This window comes from Artibeus jamaicensis, unplaced genomic scaffold, assembly GCF_021234435.1.
Source record: "Artibeus jamaicensis isolate MK-2021 breed Jamaican fruit bat unplaced genomic scaffold, CSHL_Jam_final contig_2259, whole genome shotgun sequence".
Classification (NCBI taxonomy): Eukaryota; Metazoa; Chordata; class Mammalia; order Chiroptera; family Phyllostomidae; genus Artibeus; species Artibeus jamaicensis.
In genome coordinates, this window is record NW_026521468.1 from 5,677,699 (window position 1) to 5,701,549 (window position 23,851).

At 45.0% G+C, this 23,851-nt stretch overlaps 1 protein-coding gene across 2 annotated transcripts; it reads right to left on the reverse strand.

The window, feature by feature from the left end:
* Window positions 1-14: 14 nt before the first annotated feature.
* Window positions 15-23,810, reverse strand: ACOX1 (acyl-CoA oxidase 1). 2 transcript variants are annotated; one of them, XM_037157686.2, is made up of 14 exons: window positions 23,600-23,810; window positions 23,207-23,366; window positions 10,291-10,448; window positions 8,315-8,422; window positions 7,081-7,200; window positions 6,818-6,933; window positions 6,018-6,187; window positions 4,454-4,616; window positions 3,875-4,065; window positions 3,432-3,611; window positions 3,196-3,301; window positions 2,911-3,054; window positions 2,424-2,630; window positions 15-1,809 (listed from the first exon to the last, which is right to left on the reverse strand). In XM_037157686.2, exons 1-14 carry the CDS (start codon window positions 23,706-23,708, stop codon window positions 1,759-1,761), a joined length of 1,983 nt encoding a protein of 660 aa, XP_037013581.2. In that variant the 5' UTR covers window positions 23,709-23,810; the 3' UTR covers window positions 15-1,758. The 2 variants fall into 2 exon arrangements, with proteins under 2 accessions (XP_037013581.2, XP_037013582.2); XM_037157687.2 differs by lacking the exon at window positions 10,291-10,448 and adding an exon at window positions 17,051-17,211 and having other exon boundaries at window positions 23,600-23,803.
* Between the last annotated feature and the right edge of the window lie 41 nt (window positions 23,811-23,851).

Consider the following 23,851-nt stretch of genomic DNA (forward strand, 5'->3'; position numbering starts at 1 on the left):
AATAGTATCGAATATCAAATTTAGTTTTTTATTAGGTTCATGTCATTTCAAACACCCTCAGATCGTGATTACAGATATTCATCTGTAAGGTATTTAAATACTAATTTTGAAACAATTCTACATTTAACAGATATTAAGCAATTTAAATCCACTATTTCCCAGAACCTGAACTACCGTTAAGATGAACCCCAATGACGTTAACATAGTGCTTTTTTATACTTCAACCTTAACACAATGATCAATTTACTCTCCTGGTGAAAAGATTAAGGCTTGTGTCAACAGAAAGTATTTCTGCCAGACTGAAAATCTCAGGTTACCAGTTCCGCTGGGACAGACTGTATGTCAGGCACCACGACAGGAAGTGCATTTCTGCTGAATGACACCATGTTCACGAGACTGACTCCAGAACAACGGGCCTCAGGAGGCAGATGTCACAGGTACAGGTTAAAAAAGAAATCAAGGACATGCTGGTTTACACTGATTTTAAGAATAAACTTTGTTAAGAGGTACGTTTACCTTGTATGATTGTGTTCATTAGATTTCAGCTGAAAGGACAATTCGGCAATTCAGATAAAGCCCCTAGAAACATACTGAAAATAAAGCCAGATATATAGTAGAGTCTATGGAACTTCTGTTTTATAGTTTCCACTGCATTTTCCAATCCAAAGATCAGAACGCGTGGTTTGCAAGCGACCTTTCTGTGCTACTGCTGGGTGTGACAGTAACCTGAGTGACTCTGCTACTTGCATCACACCGGGCACTGTCACCTCCGAGCTGTTTAATGGTCTGGGCCGAAACGACAGAACTCCGACATGAGATCTGGATTGTCCCAGGCCACCAACAGGGCCACTAGTTGCAGCGAGCGCACCTGCGAGCCCCCCTGACTCCTCTCCCAGGAGGACCTGTGACTTCGGTCTCCGTTCCTCAGCGCCTCTTTTCAGGAGGTTAAGGGAGGGGGGGCTCAAACACCACTGACTGAAGTCCCAGCGGTCGTCAAACGTCCTATGTGTTCATAACTTTGCTACCTACCTCTCCCCAAGAAGCTGAGGACGAAGGGAGTTGCAGTGTTACTATTCCTACAGTGACAATTGAAGGATCCTTCAAATGAAAGATTAATGCTCAGTCACACAGGACAGTGATCTTGCTGAAGAAATCCTCGTGCTGGAGAGATGCTTCTACGGACAAATGAAAACACCACGTCCGCGACCGGAGCGAGCCGGCAGGCGTGTGCCAGGCACAAACCGCCCACACCGAATTCCTGATTAGTCCATTCCCCCAACCCGTTTTCTTCAGTCCTGCTTTTAAGCCAGGGCCTGTGTGGGAGCAGTAGGGTATTTAGCCGAAAGCTTAGAAGGGTTCTACCCCACTTTAAAAATACCTTTGCTTAAAAACACATATATCCAGTGATTAGCAATTAATATGTGAAATCATTAACTACTTAGTAGTTAAATTCTACAAATTGTCAACATTTTGGCCTACTGGGACCAGGGGCGTAGCAAAGGGAAGACATACTGCACTTTAAGTTTTTTGCTGAATGCTTAACAGGCCTCTTTCAATGTTAATTGCACTTAAGACACAGTTGTTCTTTCATTTAATCTGAAAACTGTTCATTTTTTTCTTCATTTATAGAGGAAAAGGGTCAATTTATCGTTCGCCCGACAGCTCTGATCCGATAAAGATTCTGCGCAGATCTGTGTGACGTGCTGCGAGTGGAGGAGGCCAGCTGCTCTCTGGAGCAGAGTAAACTCGCTGCTGGGCTCACAGCTTGGACTGCAGGGGCTTCAGGTACTTGTAGTAGGACTCGTGGACCTGCAGGGAAGGGAGAGAGGCAGTGACTGGGAAGGAGCTTGCAGTGTAGAAGAGCACACTTTTAACCAAGAAATTATCAGGACCCTTTTTGGATCCTGACCTGAAGAAATTGAAGAGGTGAAAAAACTGAACTGAGCCGACTGGGAAAATCTGGACACTGAGTAAGTTCACGATATTAAAGAATTATCAATGTGTTTAGGCCTGAGAATGGTATTATGGTTATGTTTCTAAAAAGAACCCTTATCTTTTAGAGATACACACCGAAATATCCATGGGTACAATGATCGTGGAGTTTCTGAAATAACCCTCAGGAGGAGAGGGTGGGGACTGCCGACAGGCGCTGTGGACAGACAGGCACTGAAGCCTAAGAGGGGCTCGTGTGGCTGAGCCATGCGTCCTGTTTGTGCCTCTGAACATCCCAATGAGTGACCAGTCAGGGAACAAAACAACTGCTTAGTGAGGGAACGACCCAGTTCCCTCCGAGCCTGCTGCCCGAGCCAAGTGACTCCAGGGCAAGTGTTCATAGTTTGTACAGCTGGACCATGCTCAGAGGTCTTTCCGGTCTTAGTATCTCCGTCGAGAGTTTAAAAGAAAGAAAAGACATTGTTTTCTACCTCCGATTTGTTCAGCGGGGAAGACTTGGCCCACTCAAACAAGTTCTCATACACATTCCCGTCATAGCGGCCAAGCACAGAGCCCAGCGACACATCCTGGAAATCAAACGCATCGACCAAAGCAACAGCATCCGGGCGAATGACAGTCAGCAGCTCCTTGACGCGCTGGTGCACCTGGGTGATCTGCGAGCCTGTCAGGATGTTCTCCTGGAAGAAGCGAGACAAGCAAATGATACACACGTCTGTACAGGCATGGCCACAACTCGGCTCACAGTTGTGCTGTGACATTTGAATTAAGAAAGCTAAGTCATTATAACCTGTACCCCTGTTTTCCGTACGAACAGCTGTGAACCTACTACAACTACAAACTACCCCTGTATCTAGACAGACAAACGTATTATACACAGGTACACCTTTGTAAGTGCACAAAGCAGACCAATTATTTTTCTACCAAAAAAACAAAACTTCAACTTAGGAAAATACTGACCTGAAGAAAATCCCCTGCTTTCTGACTGATTCCATACAGAGAATACAAGAGACACAAATTCCTTAAGACAGTTTGAATGGATTTATCTTGAATTTTGAGGAGCTGTTCTGTAAAGAGCTTAACTACCACATAGTGGCAATGCGCCTAGAAGAAAGGAAGCAGCAGATCGTGAGGCCTTTGAAAAAGATCCCCCACGCAGCGCCAGGGTTTCTGCCCTCCCAAATCGAGGGTGGGCGGTGGCTTCAAGCCTGCAGCAAGGGAGACAGAGAGAGACCCACCACTGACCTCGCTTGCTCGGACGAGGTCGATGGAAGTCAGGTTCCACGCTACTTCCTTGCTTTTTCTGTGACTCACTTCAGTCTGAAGGTTTTTCGCAGCAATTTCTACTAATCTGTTAAGAGTGAAAGAAAGCTGGAGCTGGGAGCAAATGATCAGGGGCGCTCACGCCTTCATCCTCTTCCATCAGCAGGCCCTCGCCCGAGGCCCCCACAGCGGCCACCCCAGCCCTGGGGGGAGCTCACCTGGCCGCACGGAGTTTGTACGCCTCGGTGAGGCTGTCGGGGCTGCAGATGTCCACTGAGGCTGGCCAGACTGCTACCTGCTGTGGCTGGATGCGCTGGCTGGGCAGGTCATTCAGGTAGGACACCATGCCGCACACCAACTTCCCCGACTGCGCCTGCTCATAACTTTTCATCAGGAACCTAAGAATCAACGGTACACGTGCTTTCAGTAACTTTGCTTCTTATAAAACAGAAATAAAACAATCTTCAAAAGGCTTTAGGTTATGACAGATGGCCCACCCTCACTAGCCAGATCATGAGGAAAACAGTGGGTCACGGCAGAAGGCAGGATGGCATCTTAAGGAACAAATGTCATGTGCAGAAAACATAGCAACAGGAGCTGAGGAACAGGGTCCGAACGGCCTAACTAACAGGTAACAGCAATCTTGAACTAAGACCCTCACCTGGCCGTCTGCAGCATCATGACAGTGTTCTCTCCCTCAAAGGTGCAGGTCGGGGTGAAGGTGACGTAAATGTTGGGAAGCCCGCTGCAGTGCGAATAGCCGTGCCCGCCACAAGCCATCCGACAGGCCTCGATGGCGGAATTTGTGGTCCAGGAGGTGAAGGCTTTCAGCCCGGCGGTGAGCGCGTGAAGCTGAAGGGGAAGCCCGGGCTGTCAGAACGCCTGTGCACTGACAGGCTGCGTCACAAGAAACTCAAAACCACTCTACCAGCGCGGCTCACTTCCAGAATCGCTGAAACTGCAGCAGCACGGCCACTGCACAGGCCCCACTGACCTGGCCTCCTTGGCAGAGAGCCACCCTCACGTTCCCTGGATTAACAAATGACCCACACTTCTGAAACTTAGAGGTAACACCCGCACATCCTCATACCTAATCCGTTTTCAATCAGAAAAACTTCTGGGTCTTTTGAGACTACAGGGACTGTCCGAGAAACCCCAGTGTGTCATTCCCTTTGGACACTACTGGCAGGTAAACATGAGAGAGAAGGGCACCCACACGGGACCGGGACTCCACCTGTACCTCGGGCAGCTCGCTCAGGTCCCCCTGGCCGATGCCTTCATTGATCCGATGGTAGGTCTCCTTCATGTATTTGCCTACGAAATGGAAGGCATAGGCGGTGGCCAGCAGCGGAAAGAGTTTGTACTGCTGGGTCTGAAAATCCAGAATCTGTGGTTCCGGCTCACTATGGATATACAAAAAAAAAAAAAAAAAGAAAGAAAGAAAACAAAAGAAAGAAAGAAAATTTAACACACGAACAGAACTTACTCTGTGCCAGGGTCTAGTCTGAGCATGTTGGCACGTGAACTTCTTTAATCCTCACGCAGACCCTGCCGGCGCTCATGCAGCCAGTAGCTGGCAGGTGCTAGAGCCACAGTGAGGCTCCTTGGCTGCAGAAGACGCCCTTGACCACCTCACTAAGCTGTCTCAGGTGGACAGTCGTTTCTGGCTGTGAAGTTCATTTCTTTCTTTGTCTTTCCAGTATGACTAAGGAAACTATGTTTTGTGGCAATTTAGAAAATCAAAGTTAGTTAACTTTATAGGAGGAAGATAATGTTTTGTTTTGTTTTTTTTAATTTAAAGATTTTACTTATTTTATAGAGAGGGGATGAGAGAAACATCGGTTGCCTCTCACATGCCCTGATCTGGGGACCTGGCCCATAACCCAGGCATATGCGCTGACTGGGAATCAAACTGGCGACCTTTCAGTTCACAGGCTGGCACTCAATTCAATGAGCCACACCAGCCAGGGCAAAAGACAATGTTAAAAATATCTAACCCACTAATTAGATGGCTGAATACATTACTGATATATTTTTACCACCATTATGGAGAAGACCCAATGCACAGAGTTAAATATCTAAAGACTATGATCTGCTCTTATCAATTTTATTCCTTCTTTAAGAGTAAAAGAGTTACCCTGGCTGGGTAGTTGTTTAGAATGTCATCCTGATACACCAAGGTTGGTTCAATCCCTGATCAAGGCAGTAGTAGGAGTGAGCTATGGGCACGAACACACCAGGGAATCAAATTTAATGTCATTGCCCTCGCTTCTGTGACTCAGTGGATCTGAGAACTGAGATGTCACCTGTTCAATTCCCAGTCAGGGCACATGCCTGGGTTGCAGGCTCGGTCCCCAGTTGGTGGTGTGCAAGAAGCAACCAACTGATATTTCTCTCACACATTGATGTTTCTCCCTTTCTCCTTCCCTTCCCCACTCTCTAACAAACAAATAAAATCTTTAAAAAGAAAGGGTAAAATGATAGACACATACTTCTTTAAAAAAATAAGTTTACTGTTACTTTTACCACGCCCAACTTGTAGTTGCAATGCTTTGAACGTCTCGTGTACAGAGCTCAAATACCATTACTGTTTTACTTAGAAGGTTAAAAATAAGAAGGCGGCATTCTCATCTTTCCACTTACGGAGAGGAAGCCCAGGTTCTAAGTAGCGGGCCCAGCACATTGCCGCCTCAGCTGATCTCACAGCCGACGCGGCTTCCCTGTGCCGTATCTGGGTAACTGATATTTGAATGGGCTCCAAGCCAGGTCTCCCGTAATGCGCCCACCTCAGAGCCCACCCTTACCTGGGCTTGATTTCAGACTGGCGCCTCACGGCGCTGTATCGGATGGCGATGGTACACGCCTTAGCCAGAGAGCGAGCAGATTCCCCCACGAGGAAGGACCTAACAAACACCATGGTCCCGTAGGTCAGCTTGTTACTCACAGGTTTCACGTAGGTGCCATCAGGCTTCACCTGGAAAAAGAACATGGGACTGATGCTTCCTTCTGTTAAACCCATGACACAGTTCAGGCCCGTGGTTCTCAAAGTGTGGTCGCCAGAGCAGCAGCATTGGCTTTGCCCCAGAACTCGTTTGAAATATAAGATCTCAGTCCTACCTTGACCAGCGTGGCTCAGTGTGTTGGGCATCATCCCACAAAGCAAAAGGTCACGGGTTCAATTCCAGACCAGGGCACATGCTTGGGTGGCAGGTTTGGGACCCAGTCAGGGTATGTACAGAAAACAACCAATCTGTGCTTCTCCCTCCCTCCCCCTCTCTAAAAATGAATAAATAAAATCTTTTTAAAAATCTCAGTCCCCACACTGACCTATTAAATTAAAGACAGAGCCAAGAAATCTGGACTTCAGCCAACCCTCCAGGTGATCCTAACTTGCTCTGGAGTTTGAGAGCACCGGTCTGGCATACTAGACTGTGCTCTCTGCTCCTGCCCATGGCCTCTGGTTTCACCGTCACCATAGAAGAAGCACCAGAGGTAAAACTACACTATGACCTTCCAGAGACAGCCCCTCTTGGCCTTATGCTTATCAGTGGCCTCAGTAACCCCTGAGCTTGACACCTCCACCCCCGCGCCTGCGCTAACATACCTGGGCGTACTTCATCAGCATGTTTTCCCTGGGGATACGGTAATGGTCCATCTTCAGGTAGCCATTATCCATCTCATCATAGCCAAATTTGGGGCCAATGTCTCCAACTGTGATGCCTACCTCAGAAGAAAGGAAAGCCACCAGGTGTTTGTGCTCCAGAACCCCCGACTGTCCCACTCCCCTTTAGTTGTGTGTTACATGTTTTGCAGAAGAAAAGTGCTCAGTTTAAGTTTTCTCCCCAATGGCATCTGAACGATTCTAACCTGGCAAAGGCTTGTGGGTTCCAAGTTCTCTAATGGGTACAATGAAAGCATGTAATCCATAGCATTTGCCCTTGGTGTACAGCTGGGCAAGCACTATCGCATGACTCGAAGTCTTTCCAACTGCAACATCAAAGAAAAGAGAGAGAGAGAAGTGAGCAACCGTCCTTGCAGGTTCAAACAAGGGGAAGAACATCCATTAACTAGAGCGCTGGACTCCATCAGTAAACGGCCCACAGACAGCCCGTCTCAGGGCAGCGCTACGCCTGGTTTTCAGAAGTGAGCCCACTTAGCGGACAGTTATTAAAACTTGCGGGATGTTGGCAAAGAGATCCTAATGGGATAACTGACACAGAACACTGGGTAAATTCAAGGTGTACAGCATGCTGATTCAATAGCGACCCATTTTGGGAGACAGCTCTACTCTCTTTCCTACTCATTCACATAAAACATTTATAGGATAAGTGCAAGAACATTAAATTAAATTACCTCCTTTTTCTCCCTAAGGGAGTGCTTTCCAAAACAGTAGCGACAAGCCACATACGGCTATTTACGTTTAAATTAATTGTAATTAAATAAAAGATTCGCTTCCCTAGTCAGCCGGCTACATTTCAAGTGCTCAGCAGGTGGACGTGGCCAGTGGCTACTACACTGAGCAGCAGAGGAGAGAGCGCTGCCGCCACTGCAGAGAGCGCTGTGCGCGAGCTGATGTTGGTCAGTACACCCAGAAACGTCGGTCTTCTCTGAGCTGGTTTTCCTCATGAAAATGTAATGGCACAATTAAAACACATAATGTGAGTAACAAAATCCTCATGCGCTAACTAACATCGTCTGAAATATACACCCTGAGACGATGACTCAGAATGCAAGGTATTAAATAAGTTCCATGTCAAACTTATTCTCCTGATAAAAATCTGGAAATAAAACTCAAATGTTTTCCATACAGAAATGACCAACAGAGAATACAAGTCACTTTAAATGACGACTGTGGGAACCTGCTAAGACGTGGAAACGTGCGGACAAAAACTAACACAAGTGGAAGGAGATGGCTGTCCTTCCTGCGCTCTGTCAAACATCCGCATGCCTGAAATACGCACCACAAGGGACCGTGAACTACTGAATAGCTTAGGACAGTTTAACCCCTGTAAAATTATATTCTCATATAAGCCCTACATCCTAAACATGATCTTATAATAAATCTTCAAAAAATCCAAAACTGTAAAAAAAATTCACTTACGTCCACCAGGCCACCACTTGATGGAGGTCACAGTTGGACTATTGAGAACAAACTCCTGGGTTTCCGGGTCATAAGTGGCTGTGGTTTCCAAACCTCGAAGATGAGTTCCTAAGGAAATGAATTACACTGACTTCAGACAGAATATGGGGAAAAACAGGTACAGGGCAAAATGTCCTGTCCAGTTCTTTGAGGCAGGGGTGTCAAATTCTCATTTTCACCAGGGGCCACATCAGCCCCGTGGTGGCCCTCAAGGCGCTGAATAATTTTAGGACTGTGTCAATGTCACTACTTAACTGCTAAGGAGCTGAAATTATATTCAGCCCTTTGAAGGCAACTGGGAGACTGATGTGGCCCCTGGTGAAAATGAGTTTGACACCCCTGCTTTAAGGTCTAATGTCTCAGAGAATAACAACCTGACAACAGTAAAATGTTTTTTGATGAGTCGATGAGAAATGATTCTTATCAACCATTTACAAATGGTTGATAACTGAGATCCGTCATTTCCTGCACTTACATCAGGTGATATTTACTTAGATCCACCAATAGAAAATGGGAAGGCGGCATGGAGCCACAGTTCCGTAAGAGCACAGGAGACTTTCACAGAGAGCTAGCGGCCCGTTTACACCCATCTCTGAGTTGGGAGCGTGCCGATTTCAACCCCTACGATTGTGTTTCCACACCCACTACAAGAATAAGATGACATGCGGCAGAGAGAGACTCCAGTGAGAGGCCTTGTAAATGGGGAATTTATTTCAGCACGGTTGCTAGAACGGAAAACAAGATCTTAAAAAGGAGTGATCATCCCAGGGGAAAAGACCTGGAACAGTGACTTCCTGGCTGGTGGGTGAGTGGGGCCAGGAAGCAGTCCCAGTTTCTTGTTTATGGAAGAGGGACGGGAGTTGTGGTTTACATTCCAACACAAATCTCACTGGGCACTCAAGCTCTGAAACCAGGTGACCAGCAGCTAAGGAAGGCCCATTCACATGCAACCAACAACCTGCCCAGGTGGGCGTCAAGGAAACAGACACTTTGAAGTCCTTTTACCAAAGAAGCAGTTTTTCAAGAAAACAAGATAACATTCACAGAACAGATTATGACAAAACGTTTTTAAATGCACAAACGAAGCATTTAAAATGGTAGTCCACTGAGTCCGGAAAACTAGCTAAAAGCCAAAGCAGCTATAAAATGAGAATGAAGTCCCTGAGATGTAAGGAGGAAATGGCAACTACACATTAGACCAGCTGTCTTGAAACTGAGGAGGAGAAAAAGAGAAGCCAAAGCAGATAAATGACAAGCACAGGCTCGAATTCGGAACAGACTGCAAAGGCAGGAGGGGACGGAAAGGAAAAAGATGGTGCACACGGAGTGGGGCCGGCTGCCTGGAGCCACGGCTCACCGTCCGCTTTTGACCCCTGGCTCAGCCACCTGCAGAGCTTGACCGCCTGTACTGATTCAGGCACGAACACTTCCAGGTATAAAATGCTGCACGTTTTGGCTAAATAAGCCACTAATTTCTCATCACCAAATCAAAGAGCACACATACTACAAATCTGTATTTCTTCTGGAACTGGTGGTGTGAGTTCACTAATGGATCAGCAGTAAAGGTATTCAGCCAGCAATGAAGAAAAAAGGATGGGGTCGGACTCTGTACGCACGCATGTTCTACGCAACTTTAGGAGCTTGGAAAACCACTTAGTAAGGCCCCACTTGTATTTCTTGACCTTCTGAAGGGGAACCAATTTAATTTTTAAAATCAGCATGTATCTTGATAATGTAACGTTTCATTTTCACCCGACCAAAGCAATGATTTTGCCAAGAGTTGTATGTCGAAAAACCTGGCTTCTGCAGAGAAGCTGCATTTAAACAGCTCACACACGGCACGCAGCATTGCCATCGCGAACATGTGGCGGGCACTCCGTGCGTGCTAAGCCTGCAACGCCCCGCCCGACCCAGAAGGTAGACTGAATGCACCATACCATGACCCATCTCTGTCTGGGCGTAAGTGCCAATGACCTCCAAGTTCCAGGCGGGCATGAAGAAGCGCTCCTGCTGTTCTGCAGTTGCCTGGTGCAGCAGGGTGGGCAGGAACATGCCCAAGTGAAGATCCAGAGGCGACGGCCCTCGGTTCGCAAAGCTTCGAAGGAACACCAAGGGAGGGCATTAGAGGAGAGCCATCGGGCATGAGCTCAGCGGTGCGGACGGACCAGGGGAAGGAAAAACCCCACAAACCTCTGTAAGTATGCGTTAACTGGGCTGACTTTATCACACACGAGAGCACTGACCCTTTCTGTATTACTTTATAATTCTCAGCCTTTTCCGGGTTTTTTGTTGTTGTTGTTTTGTTTGGTTTGGTTTGGTTTTTGAGTGAGCACAAAGTATTGTCGTACTGTACTCATCTCTTAAAATAATCCAGTTTGGCAGAATGGGCTCCCGATTCTGAAGCCTGTGCAGCAGAAAACCACGCGAGCAAGGCAGAGGATTCCAGGCTTGCCACTAAATCAAAGGAAATAAAAATCTAAGGCGGCCATGGGGAATGCGGAACTTAGGCTGAACAACAATTCGCTCCCGTGAGCGGCTGAGACAGGACAGGGCAGTGGGCTCGGAGGGAAGCTCTTCCCCGGTGCAAGTCCCATAAGCTGGAACCTCATCCGTCCACACGCATCCGGCCCTGACCCACCTTCCTCCACTAACTCTGGTCATTTCATTTGGGTTCATCATAAATATCTGGCCATGTGCCTTTGAGACAATTTAATACAAAAACTGACAGTGCTCTTCATCTCCATAAATTTCAGAAATAAGACTTGCAATTTCTAGCAAAGACCACAGTAACTGCAAATAATAGATTTATGCATAACAAGCTCTCCATGACAATTTACTGGACTCATCACTAACAGTAATAAGCATCTTAGTAGTCATTTTAATTCCACTTTCTAAAATCATTCTGTCCCATTTAAAATCTGCAGGTGCCTTAGACTTCCATGTGAATGTCTTTAATAGGAAATAGTTCTATGTGCCTTCCATATGTCCTTGTATTTTTAAATTTTTTAAATATTTTATTTATTTTTAGAGAGAAGGGGAGGGAAGGAGAAAGAGAGGGAGGTAAACATTAATGTGTGGTTGCCTCCCGCACGCCCCCAACCGGGAACCTGGCCTGCAACCCAGGCATGCACCTGGAGTGGGAATCGAACCAGCAACCCTTTGGCTCGCAGGCCTGCACTCAATCCCCTGAGCCACACCAGCCTGGGCTGCCCTCGTATTTTTGATGTTCCTTGCATTCTATTGAGCTTTCAGCTCTAAGTCAATCAACTCTACATTATTCTTACTATTCTTTTTAATTACCTTAGAAACATTTGTTTTAAGATCTTTCCATTTGTCCCATATAAGGTGAGGAAGAAAATGACAAAGGCCCACTGCTCAGTCAGAGGTTGACCGAGTCTGTCTTCCAACTGGGTGGCTGCGCTTTCCACTAACCAATCACATTAAAAAAAAAAATCAGGCTGTGCAACTGACTTATTTTACAAAGAAATCCAGACTGAGGTGAGTTAAATGCCTGCAAAACAACAAGATGATGGCAAAAGAAGGACAAGAACTTTATCACCCAGCCCTGGCTGGGTGGCCCGGCTGGTTAGAGCACTGTCCCAATACGCCAAGGTTGTAGGTGCTCCTCCCAGCTCCCCCAACCCCCCCATTCCCCTCTCTGCCGTCAGGGTACACACAAGAAGCAACTCATGAGTGCATAAATAAGTACAACAAATTGATGTTTGTCCCTCTCTCCCTAAAAAAAAAAAAAAAAAAGAAAAAGACTCATTGCCTGATCATATCGTCTAGTGCCACCAGGCTGAGGAGAGCAGAGACTTGCCAAACCCGGGCTGTCCTTAGAGGCACCAGTCAGCTGGAACCACTTGCGGAAACTGGAGGAAAGGTCCATGGGACTGCCCCATGCTATTTCTGCAACTTCCTATGAATTTGTGATCACTTCAGAACAAAAAGTTAAAGAAATATACATTTCTGGGATGACAGAGTGCCTTTCACTCACACTCAGGAATGCCAGCAGTCTCATTTTTAAAAGGATGGTAACTAGGGAGAAAAAGAAATGCACGCCTAGCACCTAAAAAGAGAAAACTCTTTGAACCAGGACTGGGAACTGTGGCCTGGGACCAGCCACTTCCAGCGCTGATAATGTGCCTTACAAGAAACCAGAGCGGCGCCCAGTGAAGGGAAGGCCACCCGAAGCACCCATCAGACCCACGGGAGGCGTGGCGGCGGTGCGTGGCCCTAGGGAATAACACCAAGGGTTGACCGCAAAACACACGCAGTAAAACTACTACAGTCAGAAACTGTTTTGAGACTGAAGAATGTTTTCAGGAGAAAAACGTCTCTGTGACTAACATTATTCAGAAGTGGATGGAATTTAGACATGTTCCAAGGAGAAGGTGACCTAGATAATTTTTTGACTTAAATATTCATTGTAAAAAGTAAGTTCTGTAAAGATTCCATATTATTTTTAAATAATTTACTTTAAAATGACAAAGCACCAGCATGTTCCTTGGGGTGAATTCTTTCTGAACCACTGCACCGCAAAGGCTGCCCGTCAACACTGCAGATGCGCTTTCGTTAGTGACGTATGAGAAAGGAAGAAGCAAAAATAATACCATCAAGAATAAATGATTTTAGAAAAGCTATAAGCTCTAAGATAAAAAAAATCACTGCATTTTTATGCACTAAGCCCCTTCACATAGAAACCCCACAGAGGAGTTTTACAAACACAGGCCCGGCAGGAGGAAGGCTGGCTCCAGTGTGGTGGTAGGTACGTGAACGTCTCGCACAAGGTGGACAGCAATTTGAAGACCCCACCTAGAATGTCACATGGTGTGCTTGAGTGTGATGTTATTATCACAGAATTACATGCTTATGATTTTGTAATAAGGAGTTCTAGGAAATAAAAAAGGGGCATTACTTGTGCCAGACCCTGTATTTAAAGTGTGTTAAGTAACAGGATATTAAAATTTAATTAGGAAAAAATACATACCTAATAGGATAAATAAAAGAATACAGGAATGAAATCACTAATTCTTGGCTGAAAGGATTATAAAGTTAATACTTCCCAAGAAAACAAAAGGATTTAATGTAACATGGATTCTAAATTCCTGTAGAATATATTTTATGACCTGACAAATTGAGATCGGAATTCATCTAGAGGAATAAGTATGCAAGAACACCAAATACTTGTATCTTGAAATGTCACAATGGTAGGCTTATCCTATCAGATTTCAAATATCTTACTAACAATGAGCCCAAGTTTATGATGTAGGAGAAAACCAAAGAAAGAAACAAATCACTGTAATTTAAGATTCCAGAAATAAATCGAAACTATTATAAAACTCCACGAGGAACTAGAAAGAACGTAAGAATAAGCTAATTGTTAAGAAACATAAAAACAGTATGGGATTCATTCATCACTCTATAGCACACACAAGTCAAGGCATTAAACATGTATCAAACAACAAAACTGGGAGAAAAATAGATGAAAACTTACATCTACTCAGAGAAGGATGCGTTAAATACACACAACCAAAATGTTTAGAGAAACAGAAGCCAATAAGAAATATTGGAAGGATAATCATATACGATCAACACCCATATTCCATTTAATCAATACTCAAAGGAAAAAAACCCAGTTTTATACAAGATGCAGATAGTAAGCCAAAACACGCAGTAATATCCAGGCTCACGTGCACTGGAAAATTAAAAAGCTCAACTCTTAGACAGTACTACTATAGCAAAGCCAAATTAAAGTAACCATGTGGATGGAGCCATGGAAATACGTGTATGCTAACAGTCACTGAGCATGTTCTAAGCTGGGTCTATGTTTCAGGAAAAGCCTTGAACTATGCAACACAAGCTATAAAAATGTTCATTTCCTTCCATGCACTAATTCCTTTCTGAGATATTCTAAAGACATAACCCCAAGAACACAGTTTTTGTAAAGAAGGTGATACTGTTATTTATATGAGTGGGGAAATCAGAGTAGCCCAGACACTGGGAGTAGGTCTCATGGGAAGTCCAACAGCAGAGGCTGACCCAGGAAAACTGGGTGAGCAGGAGACTGTGGGGAGACAGAGCAGTGAGGCTACAGGGGCAGAAAGATCAGCAATTTCCAAAATCAAGTTCACCATTTTTCAAGTTTCAGAGGAGGGTAGGTGCTTTATTTCCTATTTGCGTTATCAGTGATGGGAATTCGCAATGATTCTGCGCCACCTTCAAAGACAATCACTATGTAGTGTATAAGCTCCGCTTTCCTTAATGTTAGTAACAACACATAAGAATCACCGAGTGACCAAAACTCGAAATAATCACAGGTCTGTGAAGACCACATACTACCTGCTTTGTGACCTGGAGCAGGATGATTAACGCTGGACCAAGTTCAAGGCTGTCCCTTCGACACCCAACCCCAGGGACAGGGCACCTCCCTGGGTCCTGATCTTGGCCTTTAAGGCTCACGGACCCCCACGCCAAGTGTCAGAATTTGTGTACCTACGCAGACAGGTGCACCAAGAGGAGAGGAGGCAGTGATCTAGAGGCAGTGATGGGATTTTAAGATTCCTGAGAATCAGGAATGAGCATGAGCACTAGGGTCCCTTCAGTTCTCAGGGGCTACCCAGAGGCAAGAGTCCCAGACTTGCCCTGGCTGCGTAGGTCAGCTGGTTAAAGCTTCATCCCAAAACAGCAAGGTTGCGGGTTCGATGTCCAGTCAGGCCACATACAAGAACCAACCAATGAATGCATCAATTAGTGGAAAAATAAATCAATAAAAAATAAGAAAATTTAAAACAAAACCAAAACCAGAAAACCCCCCAGACTTTTAGGAAAAAGAAAAAAAAAAAAAAAAAAAAAGAATCCCTGACTCAAAGTTACAGCCAATTCTGTGAGAACACTTTAGATGATAAAATAATTTCCAAAGTCTCTGAATTTAAATAGTCCAACCTTCATCTTTTACCAGCTGCTGTACCGCCAGTCTCTTCGACGTTTAAGGACTTTCTATGTACTCTGTCCAGGCTGTGCCGTTACATGAGGGGCGCTCACTGACAACGGACCGCTTCCCTGGGAAAGGGTGGCAGTGGAGGAAGCAGAACCCACACCAACGCGCGCTGACGAGGCTCCAGAGGAACACGAGACCTGGCCTTCTGCCGCACAGCACCTACGGACTGATTACTAAGGTTCTGCAGCACACTAAAAAATAGGTATATTTTTGTTTCCATTTAATCTTTATTGTACTGTTTCCCATTACCATTAATCCCCGATACCCTCCTCCCCCAGGTATATTTTTAATTCATTCACACTAGATGGCTATTGTGTTGGTGGTTTGTTTGTGTTTTTTGGACAATCTAAGGGGAAAGAGGTCAGTGTCCCTGACTCGTCAGGTGTTACATGTTTTAAAAATTCTTGTAGCACACTGGCTGAAAATCTCTGCTCTAAAGTAAACTACAGAAATTAAGACAAAGTTGGTTCAAATATAAGAAAATATCCAAAACCCAGAAGTAACAGGGAAAGCTGACTCCAACATGCAAACTCGCCCAAATACAGGGAACTTCAGTCTGATTTCTGGGCTCCTCAAACCAGTGACGTTCAAGTCTTTACTTCTTCCTTTCTTCCTTCAAAACTTAGGGCAGATATATATTTTACAAAATATATTTTACAAAGAGAGGCAGAAAGATTATACCAATAAGAGATATACATATCAGACCCATTCAGAACCACAAAGCTATTTCAAGATATTCTGCCTTCCCTCCCACCCCAGCCACACCCACCTCCCAAGACAGAAAGACTGTATAAATGTTATTGTCCTTCCCTCGGGACACCCTTCTTCAGGCTCGTTATTGCAGCACGGGCCCCTGAAGCTCCAGTCCTGGGTGTTTGGAACACCGCAAGCCGGAGTCTGCAGCCCCACCAGGGGTTCCGACAAAATGCATTTCCTTAAACCAAGTCACAGATCAAAATGCACCAAATGGAACTTTTCTGATACTTACATCCTTTCCTGTTTCCCTTAGTTTACTGTCCTTTATTTATATAATAGAAGCGATACAATCAGGATTGAGACTGGGCAACAAGAATGCAAGACACAAAACCTGCCAATGGCCTTGTCTATGAGAACCAACTTATTTCACATCGAGACCAAACACAAGCTTTTAAAGTAGCCAGGCTTTCATAGGAACAATTTAAGCAAGAATTATTTGTAATGCAAAGTCCACAGACATGTACGATAGGATGTAGAAAAGAAAGAGAATCATGACTTTTTCCAAACCATCTTATAACCCCACTAGTGGGCAATGAAAGAATAAGACACTTAACTGCTCTAATCCTCTGCTCCATCAGAATCCATTGTTAACTTTATTTAAGCAGAGGCATCCACTGGATGCAGAGGCATCAAATCTTTCAAGAACTGCCAAAAAAGACTTTAATAATTTGACACCAACACAATGGGGCACTTTGGCACATTTAAAAGTGGGCGTATGGAGCAAAGGTCAGTAACAACGAAAGACGTTTCAGGACAGAGTTTCAGACCCATTTATGGGGCACTGCTGTGCTGGACAAGGTGCTGAATTTTAAGATTGAACAATTAATTAAAAATAAATTCCTAAATGTGTAGCAGCAGGAAAAAAAAAATCAAATGCCAGGAGTCATCTGTTCATTGAAGTCCTGAAAGGGGTTACCCATGACCCTCGAATGTAGACTAACCGTGGCCCAGCTCCGTCTGGGCATAGGTGCCAATTATCTCGAGTTCTTGAGCGGGATGCAGCCATTTCTCTTGCTGAGCACGGGTGGCCTGGTTCAGCAAGGTGGGAATAAACATGGAGAAATTGAGGGACACAGGATCCACAAAATTGATCCTATGTAGGCTATAGGAGAGAAAAGAGAAGGATCTCAGCCTCACTCGAGAAACTACATTCTACCCCCCCTTCCTGCCAGACGACGTGGCCTTGGGGACGAAGGTTAGGAAAGTTCAAACCCCTCTCTTATGAAATCGAATGTAAACTTTGCCATTTCACTACTTAAAAAGCCAACAGCAAAAGCTGCCCCTTGTCATTTCAGGGCCGGAATTCCTCTTTAATGCCATACTTTTTCTAGGAAGCAAATTCTACTTTTGTTTTAGCCTCAAAACACCTTTTGCTTTTGGTTTTTTGTTCATTAGATTTTTTTTGGAGTGTGTTTTTATTTTTGCTTTATTTTCAGGTCTTATGTGTTTAAAAAAAATCAAAAGAATTCCATAGAACACTTATTTGTAGATCTGTTGACAAGAGCCCCTAAAGAAGAGTAACAATGGAAGGAGACTTGACTTGGGGTGGTGAACACACAGTACAATGTGCAGACAATGTATTATAGAGATGTACACCTGAACCCTATATAATTTTATTAACCCAAGTCACCCCAATAAATTCAGTTAAAAAAATAAAATAAAACAATTTATGTTCAGCCCTGGCTGACGTGGCTCGGTGGATTGAGCGCGGGCCTGCAAACCAAAGGATCGCGGTTCGATTCTGTCAGGGTACATGCCTGGGTTGCAGGCTAGTTCCCAGCAGGGGACACATGAGAGGCAACCATACATTGATACTTCTCTCCCTCTCTCCTTCCCTTCCCCTCTAAACATAAATAAATAAAATCTTAAAAAAAAAAAAAACCCAGACAGTCTGACTTAAAAATAAATAAATAAGTAAGTAAATAAAGACACATAAAATATCATAAATGAAAAAAAGGGCGGGAAGAACGTAAACCATCTCTCCCTGGATAACTGAAGCAGACACCCAGGTGGTAAACGAATGTTCCAGGCTGGAGCACAAAGCAGTCAGGAGGCAGCGTGAGCATGTTAAACACTTACCACCGATGGTCTCTAGAACATTCCTCTGCATTAAGGAACTCTAATCATAGTGAAATTCAGTCTTCAACTATTTTCTTTTTTTTTTTAAATTTTTAAAAAATATTTTATTTATTTATTTATCTTTAGAGGGGAAGGAGAGAGGGAGAGAAACATCAATGTACGGTTGTCTTTTGGGCATCCCCTGCTCGGAACTGGCCTGCAGGGACCTGGCCTGCAACCCAGGCATGTGCCCTGACTGGGAGTCGAACCGCAATCCTCTGGTTCGCAGGTCTGTGCTCAATCCACTGAGCTACACCAGCCAGGGCTCAACTATTTTCTAATAAAACAGAACTTGGGAAATAGGCAAAGTAGCGATGACATGGTCAGCCTGGCTGTGCTGAACTGCAGATGCACAGGGGTCCACTGTGTTCCACCCACCCGCCCATCGAAAGGGCCTGAAGTACAACCTAACAGATGCCCATGGGCTCCCGGGGAACAAAGAAAAGGCTGTCCCCCCCCCCCCCCCCCCCCCGTGTATCCAGGTCTGCACACCAAGCAGAGCATGAATTCAAGGCCAGAGGGGGTACGCTGCCAATTCACTTTCGCAGAGGCTCTGAATCACCCCACCACGTTTAGGGCGGTAGACCACCTCTCTGCAGTGCCAGGACTGACTCGAACACCCAAGGAATGGCTGGCCAGCCACCATCCGAGTTCTAGGACTTTTACAGCAGCGTCAAATGTTAACGGAAACCGAATGGAGGGAAAGGAGTGGGAAGAGAAAGGGCGAGCTGCTTCCCGAGTAACTTGGATGAGCAGCTCTGCGCTGCCGCCGGCCCACACCAAAGTAACACTTCCCCAAACACCCCCAGCTCACTGAAGGGGCGCCAGGGCCTAAGGAACAGCTGCTGAGTGCAGAAGTCACTGTCAAAGGCACCACGGCATCCCCCACAGCCCCATCTTCCCAAAAGAGGAAACGGGCCGACAAGAGGTCCTGAGAAAGGCAATCATTTTGGTGCTAAAAATGGTGGAAATATAAGACACTCCAGCTTCCACGAGGGAACTGAGGCTCTGGGTTTGTAAAATGACACCGGCACAAGATAACTCCGGGAAACTGAGAGGGAGAAAGATGTGCCACAAAGTAAAGACTGCCAAAGATTTATGTTCTTAGTAACATACTGAGATTTTGTTTTGAGGCCACTTGAAATTCAACTTAGGAACAAAATCTGAGAGCTTGTTTTTAAGTTATGTTTTATCCCTCTTGAAGACACTTTGCAAGAAACTGGCTTCAAAAGCCTAAGAAGGGTAACAAAAACTATGACTGGTTCTCATTAGAATTTTAAATTAGCCCTGGCTGGTGTGGCTCGGTGGATTGAGTGCCAGCCTGCGAACCAAAGGGTTGCTGGTTCGATTCCCAGTCAGGGCATATGCCTGGGTTGCAGGCCAGGTCCCTGGTGAGGGGCATGTGAGAGTCAACCATACACTGATGTTTCTCTCCCCCTCTTTCTCCTTCCATTCTCTCTAAAAAGAAATAAATAAAATCTTTAAAAAAATTTTAAGCAGTCTCAAGAACATTTACAGTTTTGTTTTGTTTTTTTATTAAAAAAAAATATTAAGCCCTGACTGGAGTAGCTCAGTGGATTGAGCGTGGACCTGTGAACCAAAGAATTGAGGTTCGATTCCCAGTCAGGGCACATGCCTGGGTTGCAGGCCAATTCCCAGCAAGGGACACACAAGAGGCAACCATACACTGATATTTCTCTCCCTCTCTCCTTCCCTTCCCCTCTCAAGATAAATAAATGAAATCTTTTAAAAAACCCCAATATTAATTAACAGACAAAATTACAGGAAAGGAGATCAGGAAAACAACTTTTATGTTCTCTCAACAGCAAGGTCTTCTTTTTTTTGGACTGAAAAGTTCTTTTGTTACTCAAGTTGAGAAATTTCAAAGTACTTTACTAATATTCACTCAACTTCAAAACACTCCCATGAGAGAGTTGTGTTTTGATAGGAGAAATGGATGTAAAAGAGACCGGCCAATGCCCAAGGTGCCCAGAAAGAGAAAGAGTACTGTTTTCTACCACTTCTAGCATGGCCTCACCCCAATTTGAGCATGGAAGAACTCTGATGTACCTCACAACTTAGGCTATGCCACAGCTAACTTTCTCAAGGTCTATAAAACACAGGCGTGAGCTTCCACCAATGGAAGCCTGGGCTTGATGGCGTTCAGACATTGCCGAGATCCCCTTCCATTCCCTTCTCTTAACTAAGTCCATCTCCCGGTCCTATTCTACAGACATTGGAAGAATGTCAAACAGGTATTGAAAGATCTCCTCTGCAGTGCCCAAAAGCAAAGTCCACCTCATTAAACAACTGGCTGGTGTCCACTCGACACTGACCCACATAAAGAACTTTGTTCTATTTCCTTGTGACTCACATGATCCTTGTATCCCCATAGATGATGAAATCTTCTAACCAGCTCTGAATACACTGCATCAACCATTTTATTATTTTTTAACAAAGTTTTTAAAAAATATTTTATTTATTTATCTTTAGAGAAGAAGGGAAGGAGAGAAGGAGAGAAATATCAATGTATGGTTGCCTCTCATGAGTCCTGTGCTAGGAACTGGCCTGCAACCTGGGCATGTGCCCTGACTGGGAATCGAACCACGATCATGTGGTTCGCAGGCCCATGCTCAATCCACTGAGCTACACCAGCCAGGGCTACATCAACCATTTTAAAAGCAAAACAAAAGCCCTGGCTGGTGTAGCACAGTGGACTGAGTGCGGGCCTGTGAACCACATGATCACGGTTTGATTCCCAGTCAGGGCACATGCCTGGGTTGCAGGCCAGTTCCCAAGCAGGGGACACATAAGAGGCAACCAACCATACATTGATTATTTCTCTCCCTCTCTCCTTCCTTTTATCTCTAAAAATAAATAAATAAAATGTTAAAAAAAAAGCAAAACAAAATAAATCTTTTTGTGTTATTTTTAGGAATGAAATCTTACTAATATTTTAAGTTGGGTTTACAAACCCAACTTGGATTATTCAGAAACATAACCTTCTAGGACTTGCTCAACCTCAGCAATTTCAACAGGTGCCCAAAAAGAATTTTTAAAACATGCAATACCTGACTATTTTAGCCAGGGGCACTGACCTCTTTTCCCTTAAGATTGTCAAATTTAAAAAAAAAAGAAAGAAAATAGCCATCACAGTAACAGTCATGTGGTATGAATGATTCAAAATTATACCTTTTTTTGGTTAGATCGATAACATATAAGTTTTTTTTGCATGCTGCTGAATTTCAGTAATTACTTTATGTGTTCCATGAGAGGAAAAACATTAAAAATCGCTGCTCTACCTCCATATTCCCACAGCCATGAGTTCCAAACTTTAAAAATAAAAAAAAAAAGAGCATCTGGCCCTGGCTGGTATAGCTCAGCGGGCCTGTGAACCAAAGGGTAAATAGCTTGATTCCCAGTCAGGGCACCTGCTTGGGTTGCAGGCTGGGTCCCCAGTAGAGGGGACACAAGAGGCAACCACACACTGATGTTTCTCTCTCTTTCTCCTTCCCTCCCCCTCTCTCTAAAAATAAAGAAACAAAATCTTTAAAAAAAAAGGACATTGGGAAGTTATTAAGTACTCTGATTTGGGCTACCAAAAATAAATTAACTGTTTTTTTTATGACTAAAATGGAAGGGAATACAGAGGGTAGTGCTAAGGGCCTAAGCAAATTATTTCATCTTGACAACGATAACCAGGTAAAGCTGAAATACTCAGAAACCAAACCAAAGGTATTAGAGGCAGTAGTAGTACAGGAGGGGTCACCATCACTACACAGAGGCAGAGCTTCTAACATTTTTTTTCTTGGCTCATGAATATATACCATTCATATCACTTAATCTTTATTAATGAAAATATTGGAGTTCTAAGCCTTGGCTGGCGTAGCTCAGTGGATTGAGCGTGGGCTGTGAACAGAAGTGTCACTGGTTCGATTCCCAGTCAGGGCACATGTCTGGGTTGCAGGCCAGGTCCCCACTTGGGGGCATACAAGGGGCAACCACATATTGATGTTTCTCTCCTTCCCTTCCTCTCTCTCTCAATATAAAAAAAAGTAACAATAATAAGTCTTTTTAAAAAAAGTTGAAGTTACATTAAAAAAAGAAAGAAAATATTGGATTCTAAAAAAATGTTCATTTAGATAAAGGCCAAAACAAAGGGCATTTTCTTCCAATTAAGAAACAAGACTGCTGTGGTGACTGTGGGAGAGGGTTGGGGGAGAGCAAAGGGAGGATAAATGGGGATGAAAAAAATAAAATGAAAAGAAATAAAATACAAAAGCAGGACTGTACACTTGAAACCTGTATCATCTCATTAACCAATGTCACCCCAATAAAGTTAATAAAAAATAAAGTAAAAAAAAAGACAAAACAACAACAAAAATAACAGATGGTCTGAAAAAAGGAAGTACTCCTCAGCGCCGGGACCACGGGATGTTTTCACGAGTCCCACCCGCACTGCAGAGCCACGAAAACTCTGCCGCCAGATTCGACAATGCCACGTTCTTAGAATACTTTCTGTTCATTCTGAGATTCGACTAGTGTTCCTCTTCACCCATCCCCTATTCTCCCTTATTTAAAACTCAGGGTCTACACTATCATACCAAAATGTTACTGATACGAAACTCTTCAATGTTTGATCTTGAAAACTCCTGAATTCAGCTTCTAGATTTAGTACGCCTCCTTCCTACAAAGAGCATTCTGAATTTAAATCACGCAGAATTGACATGCCTGGCCGAAAAAATCTGTAGGATCCTTCAGAATGAAAGCTGCAAGGTCTCCAACACATTAGCAGCATGCTACAATGTCACCCTTCTAAAGGGCTTACCTACAACAGTGAACATTATTTTCCGTACACAGAACTTTCAGGGGTCAGTTGGAGACTTCGAGTGCCAAGCACGATGACACCACACCCCGTGGATTTAAACTTTGAGCTTGTACTACAGATAAAAATGTCGCCTACGCTTGGGCATACATACTTTTTAAACCACATGATTTCATCGGGGTCTGAGATGCCAAACTCCCTGATCTTCTTCACCAAGGTGGCACTCTTCCTGACAGCCACTTCGTATCGCTGGCTGCGCGTGAGGAAGTTCAAGTCCTCGTGCTGGAAGTCTGGGTCGTTCAGAATCAGGTTCTCTGGAGGGGATTAAAGGGCATCAAGACGAAGACAGAAATTCTGGTCTCCGTTAAGCCTCCCTGAATCACGGCACAGATCCCCGTTCCAAACGGGCACCCCCCCCCAGAAGTGGGAGTTGCGGCGCCCCGCAAGCTGGGCCACAGCCTACGGCCTACGCCCTACCGCACCCGCAGGCTCCGTATCCAGGGAGCCTTGCTCCTCGAAGGAGGGAGGCCCGGCCCGCCGCCCTCACCGATCTCTCGGCGGCGCCTGGTGTTCTGCGGCCCGTGGTCCAGGATGTGCGTGAGCAGCTCCGGGTTGAAACTGGCGGCGGCCCGCTCTCGGCGCAGGTCCGGATTCATCGTGACAGCCCTCAGGGGCGGCGGAGGACCAGGCGAAGGCGACGAAGCCTGTCCGCAGCTCGAGTGTGTCGACCAGACTCGAAGACCAGCCCCGCACCGCGCGGGGCCCCGCCCCCGGCCCGCCCCTTCTCCTTTGCCGCGGC